This window comes from Xiphophorus hellerii, chromosome 9 (assembly GCF_003331165.1).
Source record: "Xiphophorus hellerii strain 12219 chromosome 9, Xiphophorus_hellerii-4.1, whole genome shotgun sequence".
NCBI lineage: Eukaryota > Metazoa > Chordata > Actinopteri > Cyprinodontiformes > Poeciliidae > Xiphophorus > Xiphophorus hellerii.
Genome location: NC_045680.1, coordinates 5,964,221 through 5,978,604, shown reverse-complemented (window position 1 = coordinate 5,978,604; position 14,384 = coordinate 5,964,221). Strand labels below are relative to the sequence as shown.

Sequence of the window (14,384 nt, the reverse complement as noted above, 5' to 3'; positions counted from 1 at the left end):
TTTCTAATTTTACATGTACATTAAATTTAGCTCCAAATGGAATGGTAAATTACCAAAACTGCCACTAGAAAAGCACAAAAGACTTTAAAGTTGGATAATTAAGCATGAGTGGATAATGAGGTGCTGTTCAGCTGATTGGTCTCTTGAATTTAAATGAAACCAACATTCAACTTACCTGAAGTCTCTGCATGATCTCCTCTTTCTCCTTTTCCAGTTCACCCACATCTGTTTTCCTGCACTGCAGATTCTGAATCTCCTGGAAATATATTAGTAATTTTAAAACACTGCCACCGCCTCCTGCTATAAGAACATGAACCTGTCATTTAAATCAGAGGTTCCCAAACTTCTACCACGAACAGCAAATGCTACAAAATAGCCAAAGAAACATCAACTTTTGGAATTTCTTTGTCTCACCTTTATCCTCTATTCAATAATTATCATTCGTTTATCCAGGGCTGACCCAAGCCTTTCTGGGGCCCTAAATGGATATTCATTTGGGCCCCCCCATACCAACATGCCAACATCAAATGCTTTATTATTTCCAAGTAACTCTGTATGTGTTTAATACGTACCATCATTGGCGTCATTAGTAACTAGCTAACATCATGCCAGTGATATTAAGCTAGCAAACCAAAAAAATATTTGGATTTTAAGATGCAGACTTCTGTCTAATTATGCCATATTATTTAACGTAAAATGAGCTAATAAACATTAAAAGTACAGTAAACAAGTTAACAAGTTTGATATCTTATATTTCCCCAACAGTGGCAGCATCCCACAGCAGAAAGAGATTAAATTATTAAATTATTTGCGTACCAACTTCAAAAACGACATAGAAATAGATTTTCCATGTGTAATGGCAAAGCAGCTTGACAAATTTGACTGTGTTATTACTTTTTTCCATTAAATGTACTTAATATGCATGTTTATCGAACATTAAAGACAATATTTACAAAAGGTTGTGTTTACTTAAGCAAACACAGTTTATTTTATATGATTTGGTCCAAACAAGTAAAAGATATTCACCAGGTATAAACAGTAATTCCATAGAAATCTATTTTTAAGATCTTTTCAGGACAAAATACCTGTTTAATTTAAAGAGGAATCAGCATCTCTAATGACGCTAAAAACTAGAAAACTCATTAATCCCTTTTGATTTATGCCCAATTTAATTGATAAACATTTACTTACCAGATTGTTTTTTATCATTATTGAACAAAAATGATTCTATTTTTCAACATCAAGCATGATTTAGAGAATAATTGATTAAGCTGACACTTGCTATTTTCTATCCCTACATATCCACAAGTGGCTGATTTATGAACGTTTTAAGAGATTTTTCTACAGCGAGAGGAAGGCTTGACTAACCAGCTCACTGCTGGCAGAGTATTATATCTGTCGTTGTATTTATGGGCTGGATTTCCACTCTTAGATTCCGTTTAATGAGATGGCAAATAGCTTTGGACAGCGCACGGTGCAGGGGGCGGACTTTGTTTCTTGCCTGCTCTTTGGCTCTCAGCGAGGCTTCCAGCTCCTCCAGCGACCGACTCAGCTCCTCTTTAGCCGACTGACCAGCAGCAGGACGCCCCAGCTGGTCCTCCAAGTCAGCCACCTGCAACACAAAAACACCAAAAACATTTAAATATTACCAACCGGAAGACACAAAAATGTGGGGGATTTTAGAAAACCTTTTTTCTTTATTTGGCTTTGACTTAAATGTAAATATTTTCGAGAGGTAATGTCTAATTTTTAAGAGCTACTTTATTCAAACAAACATAAGATAACATGTTAAACCAGGCTACACAGTATAAATGTATACAACTAATTAAAAAAACGAAATAAAAACAAAGACAACTTGTGATTTTTCAGTCCAAATCACCTGCTCTGCTTCAGATCCAAGTAAGAAAGTGAACTTATAGGAAGGTTGATAAGATTGGGGCTGCAACTATGCTGCAATTATTTCAGTTATCGATTCATCAATAAATTATTCTTTAATGATTAATAGGATAAAAAAATCATTCTGCAAATATCTAATTTAATCTTTTTTATACAATATTAGAAATGTATTAAAGGCTGCAAATAAACAAATAATTCAAATATGGGTGTATTGATCGCACTTTTCTGGTTGATCGCCGATTAATGATTTTGAAAAAGCCTGACCTGCTGATTTTGATTTTGGCCGATAATTTCTTTTTATCTGAAATGCAATAATAGCAATAAAGTCGCTGGTAACAATGGGGTGACTATTGTTATCTGTAAACATCCAGACATGAGCTGGTGGGCCAATCTATCACTCAGTGGTTGAGTTTTAGACCTTTGCTGAGGTACATAAGATCAGTCAATAAGATCGGCTTCACATGCAACTATTGGCCAATCACTGAGCTCCAAAAATTAGTGAAATCGGACCGATAAATTGACTGGCCGATAAATCAATGCACCCTAAATTCAAATCCTTTATAAATATGAAACATTTTTACTTGATTGTGTTGTAAGAATAAAAAATATCACTGCTTTAAAAACTCAGGTATGATGCACAACTTTTGCATAACCCTTCAAAATGTAAGAAGAAACTGGTTTTTGATGACCAGTGAAATCAACCATAATCACATTTTGCTGGAGTGAATGTGAATTATATAGAATTGAAATAAAAAGGTGTTTATCTTAAGGCCAATCCTGCGGTCACACACACTACTGTTAATTGAAAAACTGGAACCAAACAGAGGTTTATCCACCCACAAAGAAAGTAATTGATGTGATTTTCACATCTGATAAACATCTTTTATTCAGGAGTATCTTTTAGTTGAAAGCATCAGACCTCACTCTTCAGTGCAATCTGCAGAAGAATCAAGGACATCTTTTTTCCTTTTCTTCCTCTCATCTCGTCCCTCTTCACTTTTGAATGTGCAGATAAACAAAACCCAACACACACACCCCCACACGCACACACACACACACTCACACCAAGTAAAATTACTTTGTGGAAAAACAGCTTTGCTGCCAGTGGGCTCAGAAGTGACGCCTGGAAGATTCCTCTAATAGAGGGACGTGACCTGGCAAAAGATTTCCACGGAAACCGTTTCCCCCAGTGTGACCCAGTTCCCTGAGTTTAACATATTAATGGAAAATCTCAGAGAATCTGAGTGACAGCTTGACAAAACAAGGACAGCTCTGTTCGGCATCCCGATGTGATCGTTCAAGCCTCTGCAATCAGAGCAGCAACAGTCTGCGTTGGGGTTCGGCTCCCTCTTGGCTCTGGATACCTCAGATCTGACTGGAGTGTGATATGTTCTGTTCAAAGTGGCAGTAATCAGCTTAAGATGTTCAACTAATTGGATCCCAAGTGTTTACATAGTTTAAATCTGCAGCAATTAATGGGAATCCAATTTAAATCAGATAAAGGTTGAAATGCATAACATTATTTTGTAAGCTCGACACCAGGGTTGCAATAGTTTGGAGTTTGTCTTTGTGGTTTAGTTTTATTTCCTTGTTACTTTTTGTTTGTCTAATTTAGCCAGTTTTAATTAGTTTTTAGATTAGAATAGAAACAGCCTCTATAACATTATAAAGTTACGCATGAGGGCATCAAAATATTGTACTTTAGTAGAATTATAATTCCTCAGAGTCGGGGCACCAGGCACTATTAGTATAGAGAAATAAGTATATATAACACAGCCAAAGAGTTCGACTCAGTTATTATTTATCCCTGCCTGATGATGATTTAAAATAATAATAAATGAATAACTTGAGTGGGTTTGATGGTGTTATTATCAGTTAAATATTGTTTAGTTTTGATTAGTGATAGTAGTAGTTTTAGTTCTTTCATACTTTCAGAATTCAAAGAAGTCAAAGTATTGTATTGTGATACATCGATTGGGTAATGAACACTTAACAGAAGAAACCATTTCAAAAAATGTATTTAAATATTGTTGAACACCCAGCTGACTCTGGTGGTTTATCCCAACTTTTGCTGTTGCCGTTTTGCGGACTAGATCAAGTGACGCCAGGAGGATTATGGGTGGCAGCAATTTGCCTGCTGTCCTCAAAACTGCTTTTGTAAAAGAAAAATGTTTTTATTTCACATCAGATTGAAAGGCTAATAAATAGATTAATAAACAACAAAAACAGAGGGTATTACATCTATAACGGCAACTAATGGGGAAAGTTTATCCCATTTTTTTCACAGATTATCTGCTTCATACTAAACTGACACAACATGGTGTCAGTTTTAACAAATATGTAAAAAGTTATACACTGAAGCTTTAACTTAACTAAACTATTTGTCAGAGAAAATTATTAGATTTCTCAAGAAAAATGCTTTAAATTATCTGGGAACATTTTCGATACACTAATCTATCAGAAGATTTAGTCATCTGAGTGTTACAAATTGATTAATCTGAGATCGTTTTATGGATAAAAATTAATTCAAGATATGAAAGATTTTTCAGATACAAATAAACATATATAGCTGAAAATTATGTCACGACATAAGTGTTTCATATCAGTCTATGCTGATAATTGTTGATATCAATAATTATTCATTAGTTCTTTGTTTTAAATATCTGAAATTCTGCCAAACTGGTGATAAGGCATTTTCTGTTTTAACCACAGCTTTTACCCATGCTTTTATTTTTTATTTTTAAGCAGTTGTGAGGCATACTCAGCAGGTTGTTGCTAGGCAACCAAAGGGTGAGTGAGTTGCTAGGCAACCAAAGAGCGAGTGAGTCAGTTGATTCCACCAACACAGCTTAGTTAGCTGAGAGGTAAAGTGGCTAAAGTCTTTTCTCTCCCCCAGAATCCTGTGCAGTTTTGGATCGGAGTTCATTAAATTATTGAACATTCCATCAGATGTAATAGCTATTGATATTGATCACGTGTCATAAATGTTGTTGCTGATTTATACGCTACATTATACATTTAATTGACAAGTGGCAAACTGAGCTGCACGAACATTGGCAGTTTTCTTTGAATAAAGTGTCTGAAAATGTTAGTGTGTGTGTGAAGATGAGGAATCCTCCTTTCTCTTAGGGCTACTCTTCCCTTTCCTCTCCCTTAAAGTTGTCCCCCACATCTCCACCAACAGTTTCAAAGTAGCGGTTTAGAGATTCAACACCACACTCCATCCACACCGCGCTTCAGAAAACCTTGGCAGGTTGAAAGAGAGGATTGTCCACCATCCCAGAGGCTTCAGCCCCTTTGCATTATCAGCTCGATGTGTGTGTGGTGTGTGGGTGCGTGTGTGTGTGGGTGTGTGTGGGTGTGTGTGTGTGTGGGTGTGTGTGGGTGGGTGTGTGTGTGTGTGTGTGTGTGTGGGGGTGTGGGTGTGTGTGTGTGTGTGTGTGTGTGCACGCCACAGCTATTGTCCCCAGAGGTACAAGCTCTATCTCTGAGCTCCTCACAAACATTCACGGATAGAGAGAACTCTGAAATCTTTCTCAATTAATGTTCCTGTGGAACAGTCCAATCTTAAAACCTAAATAGAAAATCGAGCAGCAGAGAGGTAATATATATTCCTGGTGCCAAGAAAGCAATAAAGTTCCCCCAAAAACTTCTCAAGTGGAACAAGCCCATCTATAAATATATAGATTACAATCATCATCACAATGTCAATGTGTGCAAAAAAGACAGCCAGCCAGGTCTGTCACAATACGCAAAAAATCAATCGCAAGATAGCTTAACAACCTCAATAATTTCCATTTGAATGTTTGTTTTTCTCCAAAAGACTAGATGACAAAACTAGCCCCTTTTTCAAAGGACAGTTTTGTTTACAGACACTTTAGTGTCCATTTTATTTGTTGTTTCAGTTGTTTATTTGATTTGGATATTTTAAATGTCTTTCAGTTCTAGTGTGAAATGTTAACTAAAAATTAAAGTTTATTGATCTTTGATTGGGTGTACTTGCAATACATTGTATTACTTGATAATGAAAACACTGCCTGACGTATAACAACGTGCTGGTGTTTTTTCTACAAAGGCAGACCAGGATAGACCCAGTAGTAGCCAATCAGACCATCGATGTGCCTGCAGATTGTGAATGTGGAACGGAGAGGTACCACCTGTCCTCCGTTATCTGTGGGGATTCAAAGCCAACCAAGTTCTACTCTTATTTAATACAAGGAGAACAAACCGTGAAGGCTGACGACGAGCATGTCTTCACTGCAGACAGCGACTGCAGTGAAGACATGTCCCAAAATGGACTGATTTACATTTACGAGAAGTTAAGAAATTATGAGACACCTGATGTTACAGTTTCTCCAGCAGCAAAATGCGTAAGAAACAGATCAGATGTCTTTGGAAAGTTTCTTTGCAACGGGAAAAGGCCCAGAGAAGAGACAGGAGAATGGATTTATCCCGGCAGGTGATTCCCACATTCCAAGGTCTGCATGATATGGCGACCGACTCGTTAATGAGGCAATGAACCCTTCAAACTGCTGTGCCACGTAGAGACCAGCATCCTGTGCATAAGCAACACTTCGGGTGTCATTGTCTCTCTTCACTCCCAGATGGGACCGTCTCGTTGCAGAGAAAAAAGCTCAGGGCTCCCATTAGCCGTTATCCTGAGTTACAATTTTTACAAAAGTAAAATGTTCGTTTTTGTGGCGCATCTATATCTTATTTTGAAGGGATATGTAAACGTTACCATCGCGACCAGAGTCAGGAGATGAGATGAGTAGAGCTTGTGAGTTTTAGGTCTGGTTCACAGGATTTAAGAATTGTCGTCCGATTTTCCAAACCTCTGTGACCACACACGACACGGCAGGAGCAACACACCACACACGAACCGATTCCACTCACGAACATCCCGATTCCAGAAAAAAAAAAATCCAGTAACCCTCCCACCCCTCTCCGCGGGGCCGCAGCAAAATTGCCAAGTCTTGACTGGTCCACAGTAATAAAAAGCTTGGGGCCACTGATGTAAAGCACTTTGAACTCCCTTGTTGCTGAAATGTGCTACACAAATAAACGATTGATTAATTAATTAATGTAACATTAGTGTTTTAAAGTCTATCCTCTGAGCGACAGGACATCAGTGGAAGGACGTTATAACTGCGGTGATGTGCTCTATCTTCCTGGTTTTAATCAGAATGTGAGCAGCAGCGTTCTGGATCAGCTGCAGCTGTCTGATTGAATTTTTAGGCAGACCTGTGAAGACACTGTTGCAACTAAAGATAAATATATGGATGAGTTTCTGTAGATCTTGGAAATATTCTTCATGTGGTAGAAGACTGACTTTATAACTGTCTCTGACTTTCTATCTATCTATACTGATTTTATAGCCCGCTATTTGCAGTCTGTCTGACTTTGAACATGTCAAGTTTTCTGAAGCAGAAAAATATCAAGAAAAAGATAAACATCCCCAAACACAGCCAGGTGAGTAAAAAACTGTAATGTACTTCTTATTAAAATGCAGTACAGACTTCTGTGGTGTCAACTCTCATTAAACCTGAACAGAGGTTGCAGTAAAAGCCAGAAACCCAGAAAATAAACCCAGAGTGTTTCTCCGGTGGATGAACGCCAGCGTGGCTGAGAGTGTGACGAGCGAGAAAATGGGCAGCCAACCTTGCTCTCCCTCTGCTTCTCCAGTGATTTATGTTCTTCTAACTGGGACAGAGTGGGGAGAACGAGGAGGAGAAGGAGGGGTGTCCTGTCCCAAAAGAAAAAAATAAATAAAAACTACTCCTGCCCCTCTCGATATCCCACTGCCAAACCCTGGAGGCCTGCTCTACTTCCAGCCACCTGGTTGACTTTGCAGCAGCTCAGAGTGTGTGTTCAGACCTGTGATGTGTGTGTTTGAGGTTTAACCTTCAACTGGACATGTGCAGATGGAAAAAGAAAATAGACGGAATAATGCCTCAAGCTAAAAATAAAGAGCCACGTTCTGTCAGCGGTGATAACGTTTCACTCCAGACGTTGAACTGTGCCACTTTGTTAAGCCTGACCAGGGGCATAATTTCCTCTCTCTAAATTAAAGATGAAATGTCTGCATTCTGGCCCCGCTATTATCACGGGAGCCTGACAACAGAAATATGCCAGTGAGAAGGGAGCTGGATGAAAAATGAATCTGCAGTTTGAAGCAGTCTTTGGGGAAATTTTACTCTGATACATGCATACTATAAGGAAAAAAAAGTCTAGTTACTGTCTGAGTGGTTATAAAGGACGAACAATGACGAGCAGATCTTGTCGATTCGTCTTCATTTTAGCAGTTATTGTCATTCGTCTTCTTGTTTTATTGAACCATCCTGTTTTTAAATGTTGAGTAGAACGTTTCTTGACGTATAGGAAGTAACAAAATCAAATGGTTCTGGGCCAATGCGCCAAACAAGCAGAAATGAAACAATGTTTTAAAAGTGGCATGTTTTCCAGCGATTTGATAGAAAAGAAAATCCTCTGGGAGTGAACGAACATAAAACAGAATCAAACAGGAAGACAAGTCAAGTTTAATGAATGTACTTCTTTTGAATGGTAAACTTATGTTAAAAACAAACAGTTTTTTGTCTAAGCCATCCAAAGACAATATTTAACTCAAAAGCTGCTAATAAAACATAAATTAGAGCAATTAAACACTAATTATAATTTCTGGTCAATCTGTGTTTACAAAGCCTTCCAGGTGACCTATTATGCATCTTTGAACAGGTTAGGATTGGCTTATAGGCTATTCAAAAACATATTTGTTAAAATATTTGCACAAAATCGTTCTTGGATAATAAGATTTCGTCTTCTTTCAGAACGACCTGTTTTAGGGCCACTTGTCACTTTAAATGCAAATAAGCTGCTGCTGGCCACCAACTCAACATTTACGCATGCACGTGAAAATGGCTGCAAACAGATGAGCTGTTATACAACCATACATCTTTGAGAAGCAGAAGTGGGGCCTCCTGTACAACCAATGGTAAGTCAACAACAAAACACTTGTCTTTTCCAGGAACCATTGTAATGCGCATACAGTTGTAAAACCAGCTGACCATATGTGCCTGAGCGCAGCTCAGGTTGCTAGGTGACAGCACAGTGCCCATCGATTGTGATTCAACGCTCAGGAGGTTTTTAAAACGGCTCATTTTCCAGACACCAAAAAACATTAACTTATTTCCAACAAACAGCTGGGTGGTTGTATGTGAGTGGACTGTTTTTAGAGACCTAAAAGAGAATTTTGCAAAATAGGTCTCCTTTAACAGGATAATTAAAATATCATAAAAAGAGAGACCTCACCACTGTGTTAATAACGTGGATGGTTTCAGCAGGGTTGCATCAAGGTCTCACTGTGAAACCCTTTATGCTTGTTGGAACCTGAGAGATCGCAGATTGCTTTGAGAATGCAAAAAAATGTTACATTGCTGGTTCATTATTATTGTGACAGTATATCAGGCTGTTTGTTGCTATGTGGATGAGCTTCATAGCAGCCACAGGTTGGCTATGACATTCGGCCCACTTGGTCATCAAACAGTGGTAAGGAGGACCGGTAAAGCTAGAAACCATTATGACACATTGGGCATGATGAGAGGAAAAAGTGCCTTGATTAGGGTTCTTGCACTCAGATTGGTATCAGTTGCACTCCCGAGTGAACATGGATCAAAGCTGAGGAGCAGCACACACTCACCTCCCAATGGTTCATATATGGTTTAATGAGGGCAGGGAGACCAGGGCAGGTAGAGAGATTTCAGGCAAGCGCAAATGAAAAATGTATTCATTGTATTGTCACAGAGAAGCACTGGCCTTTACTTAGCAACGACGAGGGAAGAAAAGAAAAAGGAAAAGGAGAACAAACCATACCCAGCGACTCAGAGCCTAAAAATAATGAAACACTCAAGACTCATAAAGCCTCTTGAAGTCCTACTTGTTGGTTTTCCAGCCTTTTCTTTGGGAATAGTCTGGAAAACCAACAAGTAGGACCTGGAGATTTAATATTTAAGATTTATTATTAAAAATAAAGATTTCATATGAAGATTTCATATTTTCACACTAGAGATGGAGAAAAAAAATTAATAACTATACATACTGCACTGCAATACACATATCTGATAGAATATTCAATAATTTCACTGAACTGAAATCCAGAACCGCACAGCATTCTGTGGACTGACGAAAGACTTTAGCTGATAAACCAAAGATTGTTGGCATCAAACATCACATTCATTCCTTGGTTACCAAGCAACAACCTACTGAGTAACTTGTGGTTACCTAGCAACAACTTTTTGAGTAACTTGCATAGCAGCAGTTTAAGGTTTCGCCAACGTACTTCACAACTGCTTAAAAATGAAAAATAACGGCGTGGGATGAAAACAGGATAAAACAGGAAAGGTTTCACTACTAGTTTAGAAGTATTTCAGATATTTAAGACAAAAAACTAATCGTTAATCATCTATATCGACTGATGATTTTTTTCAGCGATATCGTCCAGCCCTATGTCACACCAATTATTAATATATTTTTTCCAGCAAGCATTCTTAAGGTTTTCCTCAGCTAAAAATAATTTTCCAGTCAGCTGTTTATCTATAAAATAAGGGTTAAATTAAGATTTATTTTATAGACACATTGGCCCATCTTAATACGTAATACAACCAACACATTTCTCTTTAATGAGAAAATCACAACCATAGCAACAACAGAGATGCATCTTGGGAATGTAATTCCAACCATCACCAAGTGTAAACAACATTCTTTCCCTCTGACATCCAGGTTAGAAACATTAATGAACTCTTCTATTTTTAAACCAAGAAAATATTGACGCTAATTAGTTATTTTCTTACCGAGAGAGCATTTCCTAAAGGCTGCAACTTAACCTGCAGCGTATGATTTTATCTGAAAATAATACAGAAATATACTGACAAGAAATTTAAAAACAAAATACCAATAAGATTAATCCTAGGTCAATTTTAACGTTGAGGAAAGAGCAGCAGAGTTGGTCACCTGGTCTCGGAGGCGATCGGTCTCCTCCTGGTATTCTGCCAGCTGTTTCTTCCACTGCTCCACGCTGCTGTTGGCTTCCTGCAGTGCCGCCACCAGCTTGGCGTTGCTGTCCTGCAGAGTGAAGAGTTCAGCCTCCAAGTTGAGCTCACACATGGACCTGCAGAGAAGTTGCAGAAAAAAAACAACACAAGAGTTTTTGCTCTTTTTGGTGCCGTTCTGTTGTGGAAATTCCAAGAAATACACAAAAACTTAGAGATAAAAAAAAAAACCTCTGCATTTGTTATCACATCTAGCAAATACATACATTTATTGTGTCGTTCTCATGAAAAATATCTTGTAACAATTGTAATAATTATAAACTTGTGTTCACCTGGGTGTCAAACACAACACATTTAATTATGTTATGTTTAACATAATTAAACATAATTAATTATGTTAGAAAATACAAAAAACTGACTGTACTGTCAGACATATATCAATAAATTTTAATATAAATTTAAAACAGGGCAACATTATAAAAGTGTAAATACTTTGTCATTTTATTGTTAACGTAATAAATATACAAGATAAAAATTTAAAACCATATTGCCCAACCCTAATTTCTATAATTAAAAGCATTAGTTATTATTCATTTTAGCCAAACTTATTGATAGCTGTTCAAAGAGCCACTTGTGGCCAATAGCAGCAGTGCAAGTAATTGATAAAACTATTGTTTTTTTCTTTAAATGTACTCAAATTAAAGGTTAGTTTTCTCTAAAATACCCTGTATAAGATTATATTACTGCCGTAAAAGATTCTTATATTTTAATTCCAAGCCATTACCAGGGTGCTAATAAGTTTACTGTGGATCTAACTCAGATTATGGGGCAATAAAACAAACTAGCAAGGTATTATAAAGTACTCTGGTGATTATTTGGGTCAGTTTTAAAAGACTGGTCTTCAATGTGAACCAAAGCAGAGCAGCAGTGGAAAATTATGCCGCTCAGTGCATATATAAAAACCAACACAAGACAAGTAATGTGCTCTGCTTTATTAGGAAGTGGAAAAGATCTGGTGCGCCAGTAAAGGTCAGGATTCAGCGGGGATGTGTAATAAAGCAGGGCTTTCAGCTGAGACGATGCAGCTCAGGAAGAAATCTTTGTCTTGATGACAAAACAGCTTGGCTGTCATAAAACCATAGCAACAGGAGGGAAGAGTCTGCTTAGGCTTATGAAAATCAGAAAGTAAAATCTCTGGGATAATAGACAACAGAGAGTGGCTTTCCTGTGTTCTCACATGAATGGTTTAGCGATTAACAGTGACAACGATGAAGTTAACGCGCCGCTTAGGTGGGCAGCAGTTAGCCACCATGTTTTATTTCACCCAGAAAAAAAACCCAGAACAGGTGCGAAGGTGTACAAAGGCAGTATTGTCAAATAATAGTAAGAATAAAATGCAAAAAAGCATATTTGAGTTCAAACTTTGAGCAAATAAAAGCCTAGAAACAACCACGTATGTGTAACAGGATTTTATTTGAACAATGGTATAGATGTTAACTTTGTCAAAATTAATTTATTACATATATTTTATGATGCCCTTGTCAGTTGGTGGTTACTGCAGCAACCAGTTACTTATAGCTCCTCCCCCTTTTTCTGTTGCCGTCGGTAACTGTGGGGCAGAAATTGCTGGGCTGATGTGACCACCAACTTGATTTTTGTTCTTTTTTTTTTTTTTAAATAAATATGGTGAACCTGAGTGTGTGTTGTGAAGTCGACCTGGTGGACACTGCATCCAGCAGGAGTCAGTGCCTCCCTGTAGCAACTGTTCAAGGCAAAGTAAATATAAATGGGATGTAAATATGTTTGCCGTCACTTTCTGAACTCCAACAGAAAACACACACAAACATCTGCTGCTCCTGTTGTTCTTTAATTTTAATGTGCGTTTTCTCTCAGGATTCCTGGTTATTATTTTGTTGCTCTAAACAAACAACTTCTTGTCAGATATTGGTCCAAAACAATCAGAAAGCAAGAGCACAAACACAACTAAATGCCGTCTCTTTCGTGTTTTTTTTTCCTTCATGTAAATATTTAAAGTAAAATGTAAATTAGGTCTTGTGAATTTTTAAAGTAGCTTTTCGTCATGTTTTTGAATCACGCTGTCAAAATCCCCAATGCTAGCGGCTTTACTCTGCAGTGGAGCCAATTTTATGATCATATTTTAGGCTGTAGGTTATAAAACATTTTATTCCACTCAATATTAGCATGTATTCTTTAAAAGCTAATCAAATTATGTTTTTTTTTTTTGGTAAGCTCTGCTCATGTTTGTTTCGCCTGTGTGTTTTAAATAGATGAGGGATTTACTGAATTAAAAATTTACACAAAAACTTTTGCTCCACAGCCTCATAAGAAATATGCACTTACTGCATAATTTGCAGCATATTTTCATGATTAATTGATAATGATACATGGCTTTTAATAAATAATATGTTTTCCAGTTTAAATTCTCCTGTACATGATCTTGGACTGAAATACTTGACTTGTTTGTAAATATGAACCAAGTAGAACCATCTGCATCTGAAAACCTCAGATATGCAGAAACTGTAAATCAAGACTTAATATTTTTGTTTACAGCAGATTTTGACTGTTAAACTGTTTTATTGTATAAAAAGGTATTTTCCCACCTGCATATTCCGTCTGTTTTTAGTTTTTATCATAATTTATGCTTTAGATTGTCAACCATTTTTAAATGCACAAAGACAACCTGAGTTAACATGAGATGCAGTTTTTACATTACAATTTGACTAATTAAAATGGAAAATCCTAAATTTTCTTTGAAATGCTTTGGTAGAGAGCAGCATTTATGATCTTTCTGGCCCTAAAGCAGCAGAGGAATCCCAGAGCATCACTCCACCACCATCATGCCTGACTGTCATCAGGAATTTATTTTTCTGAAACACTTCTACTCTTACATCAGATTTAACAGAATATTTAACAGAAATGTCCACTTCGGTTTAATCAGTCCATAGATCTTTTTGCCTACTACATGTTGTCAATCATGTTTTATTTGTGATTTATTGTTTCTGTATGTCTGGCTGTAATAATTTAATTAATAGTTTAACAAGTGGTGGTCATTAGATTTTTTGGGGGGGCATTTTGTAATGTAAAATTGACTTTTTAGCTTTATGTCATATTATAATGTTATTCCTTCATCAAAAATGTACCTGGAGTGTTACTTTGATTCTTTTATGCATGTTTGAGAAATCCTTTAATCTCCATGGCAACCATTCAGCCTTGCAAAACGCCTGGTTGGACCTAGTCCCGCCTTCAAGGCGACAAATTACGTAGTAGAATTTCTTTTAAGCCATATTTGATATATGAAGCATTTTTGTAACTGTTCAATAAATATTATTTAATTTCCCTTTGGGATCAATAAACTATTTTTAAATTAGAATTTGAATTTTGAATAACACGGCCCCTTTAACATGGGGTCAAGTTGGTGTGGAC

General features: G+C 37.1%; 1 protein-coding gene across 3 annotated transcripts in view; it reads right to left on the bottom strand.

Annotated features, from left to right (window-relative positions):
- LOC116726161 (homer protein homolog 3) overlaps positions 1-14,384 on the bottom strand; it is a 58,444-nt gene that overhangs the window by 5,909 nt on the left and 38,151 nt on the right. For all 3 annotated transcript variants that reach the window (XM_032572740.1, XM_032572739.1, XM_032572741.1), the window contains 3 exons: positions 10,903-11,059; positions 1,502-1,612; positions 176-256 (listed from right to left, as the gene is read on the bottom strand). In XM_032572740.1, the coding sequence (XP_032428631.1) occupies positions 176-256; positions 1,502-1,612; positions 10,903-11,059 (349 nt within the window). The remainder of the gene's footprint in view (positions 1-175; positions 257-1,501; positions 1,613-10,902; positions 11,060-14,384) is intronic.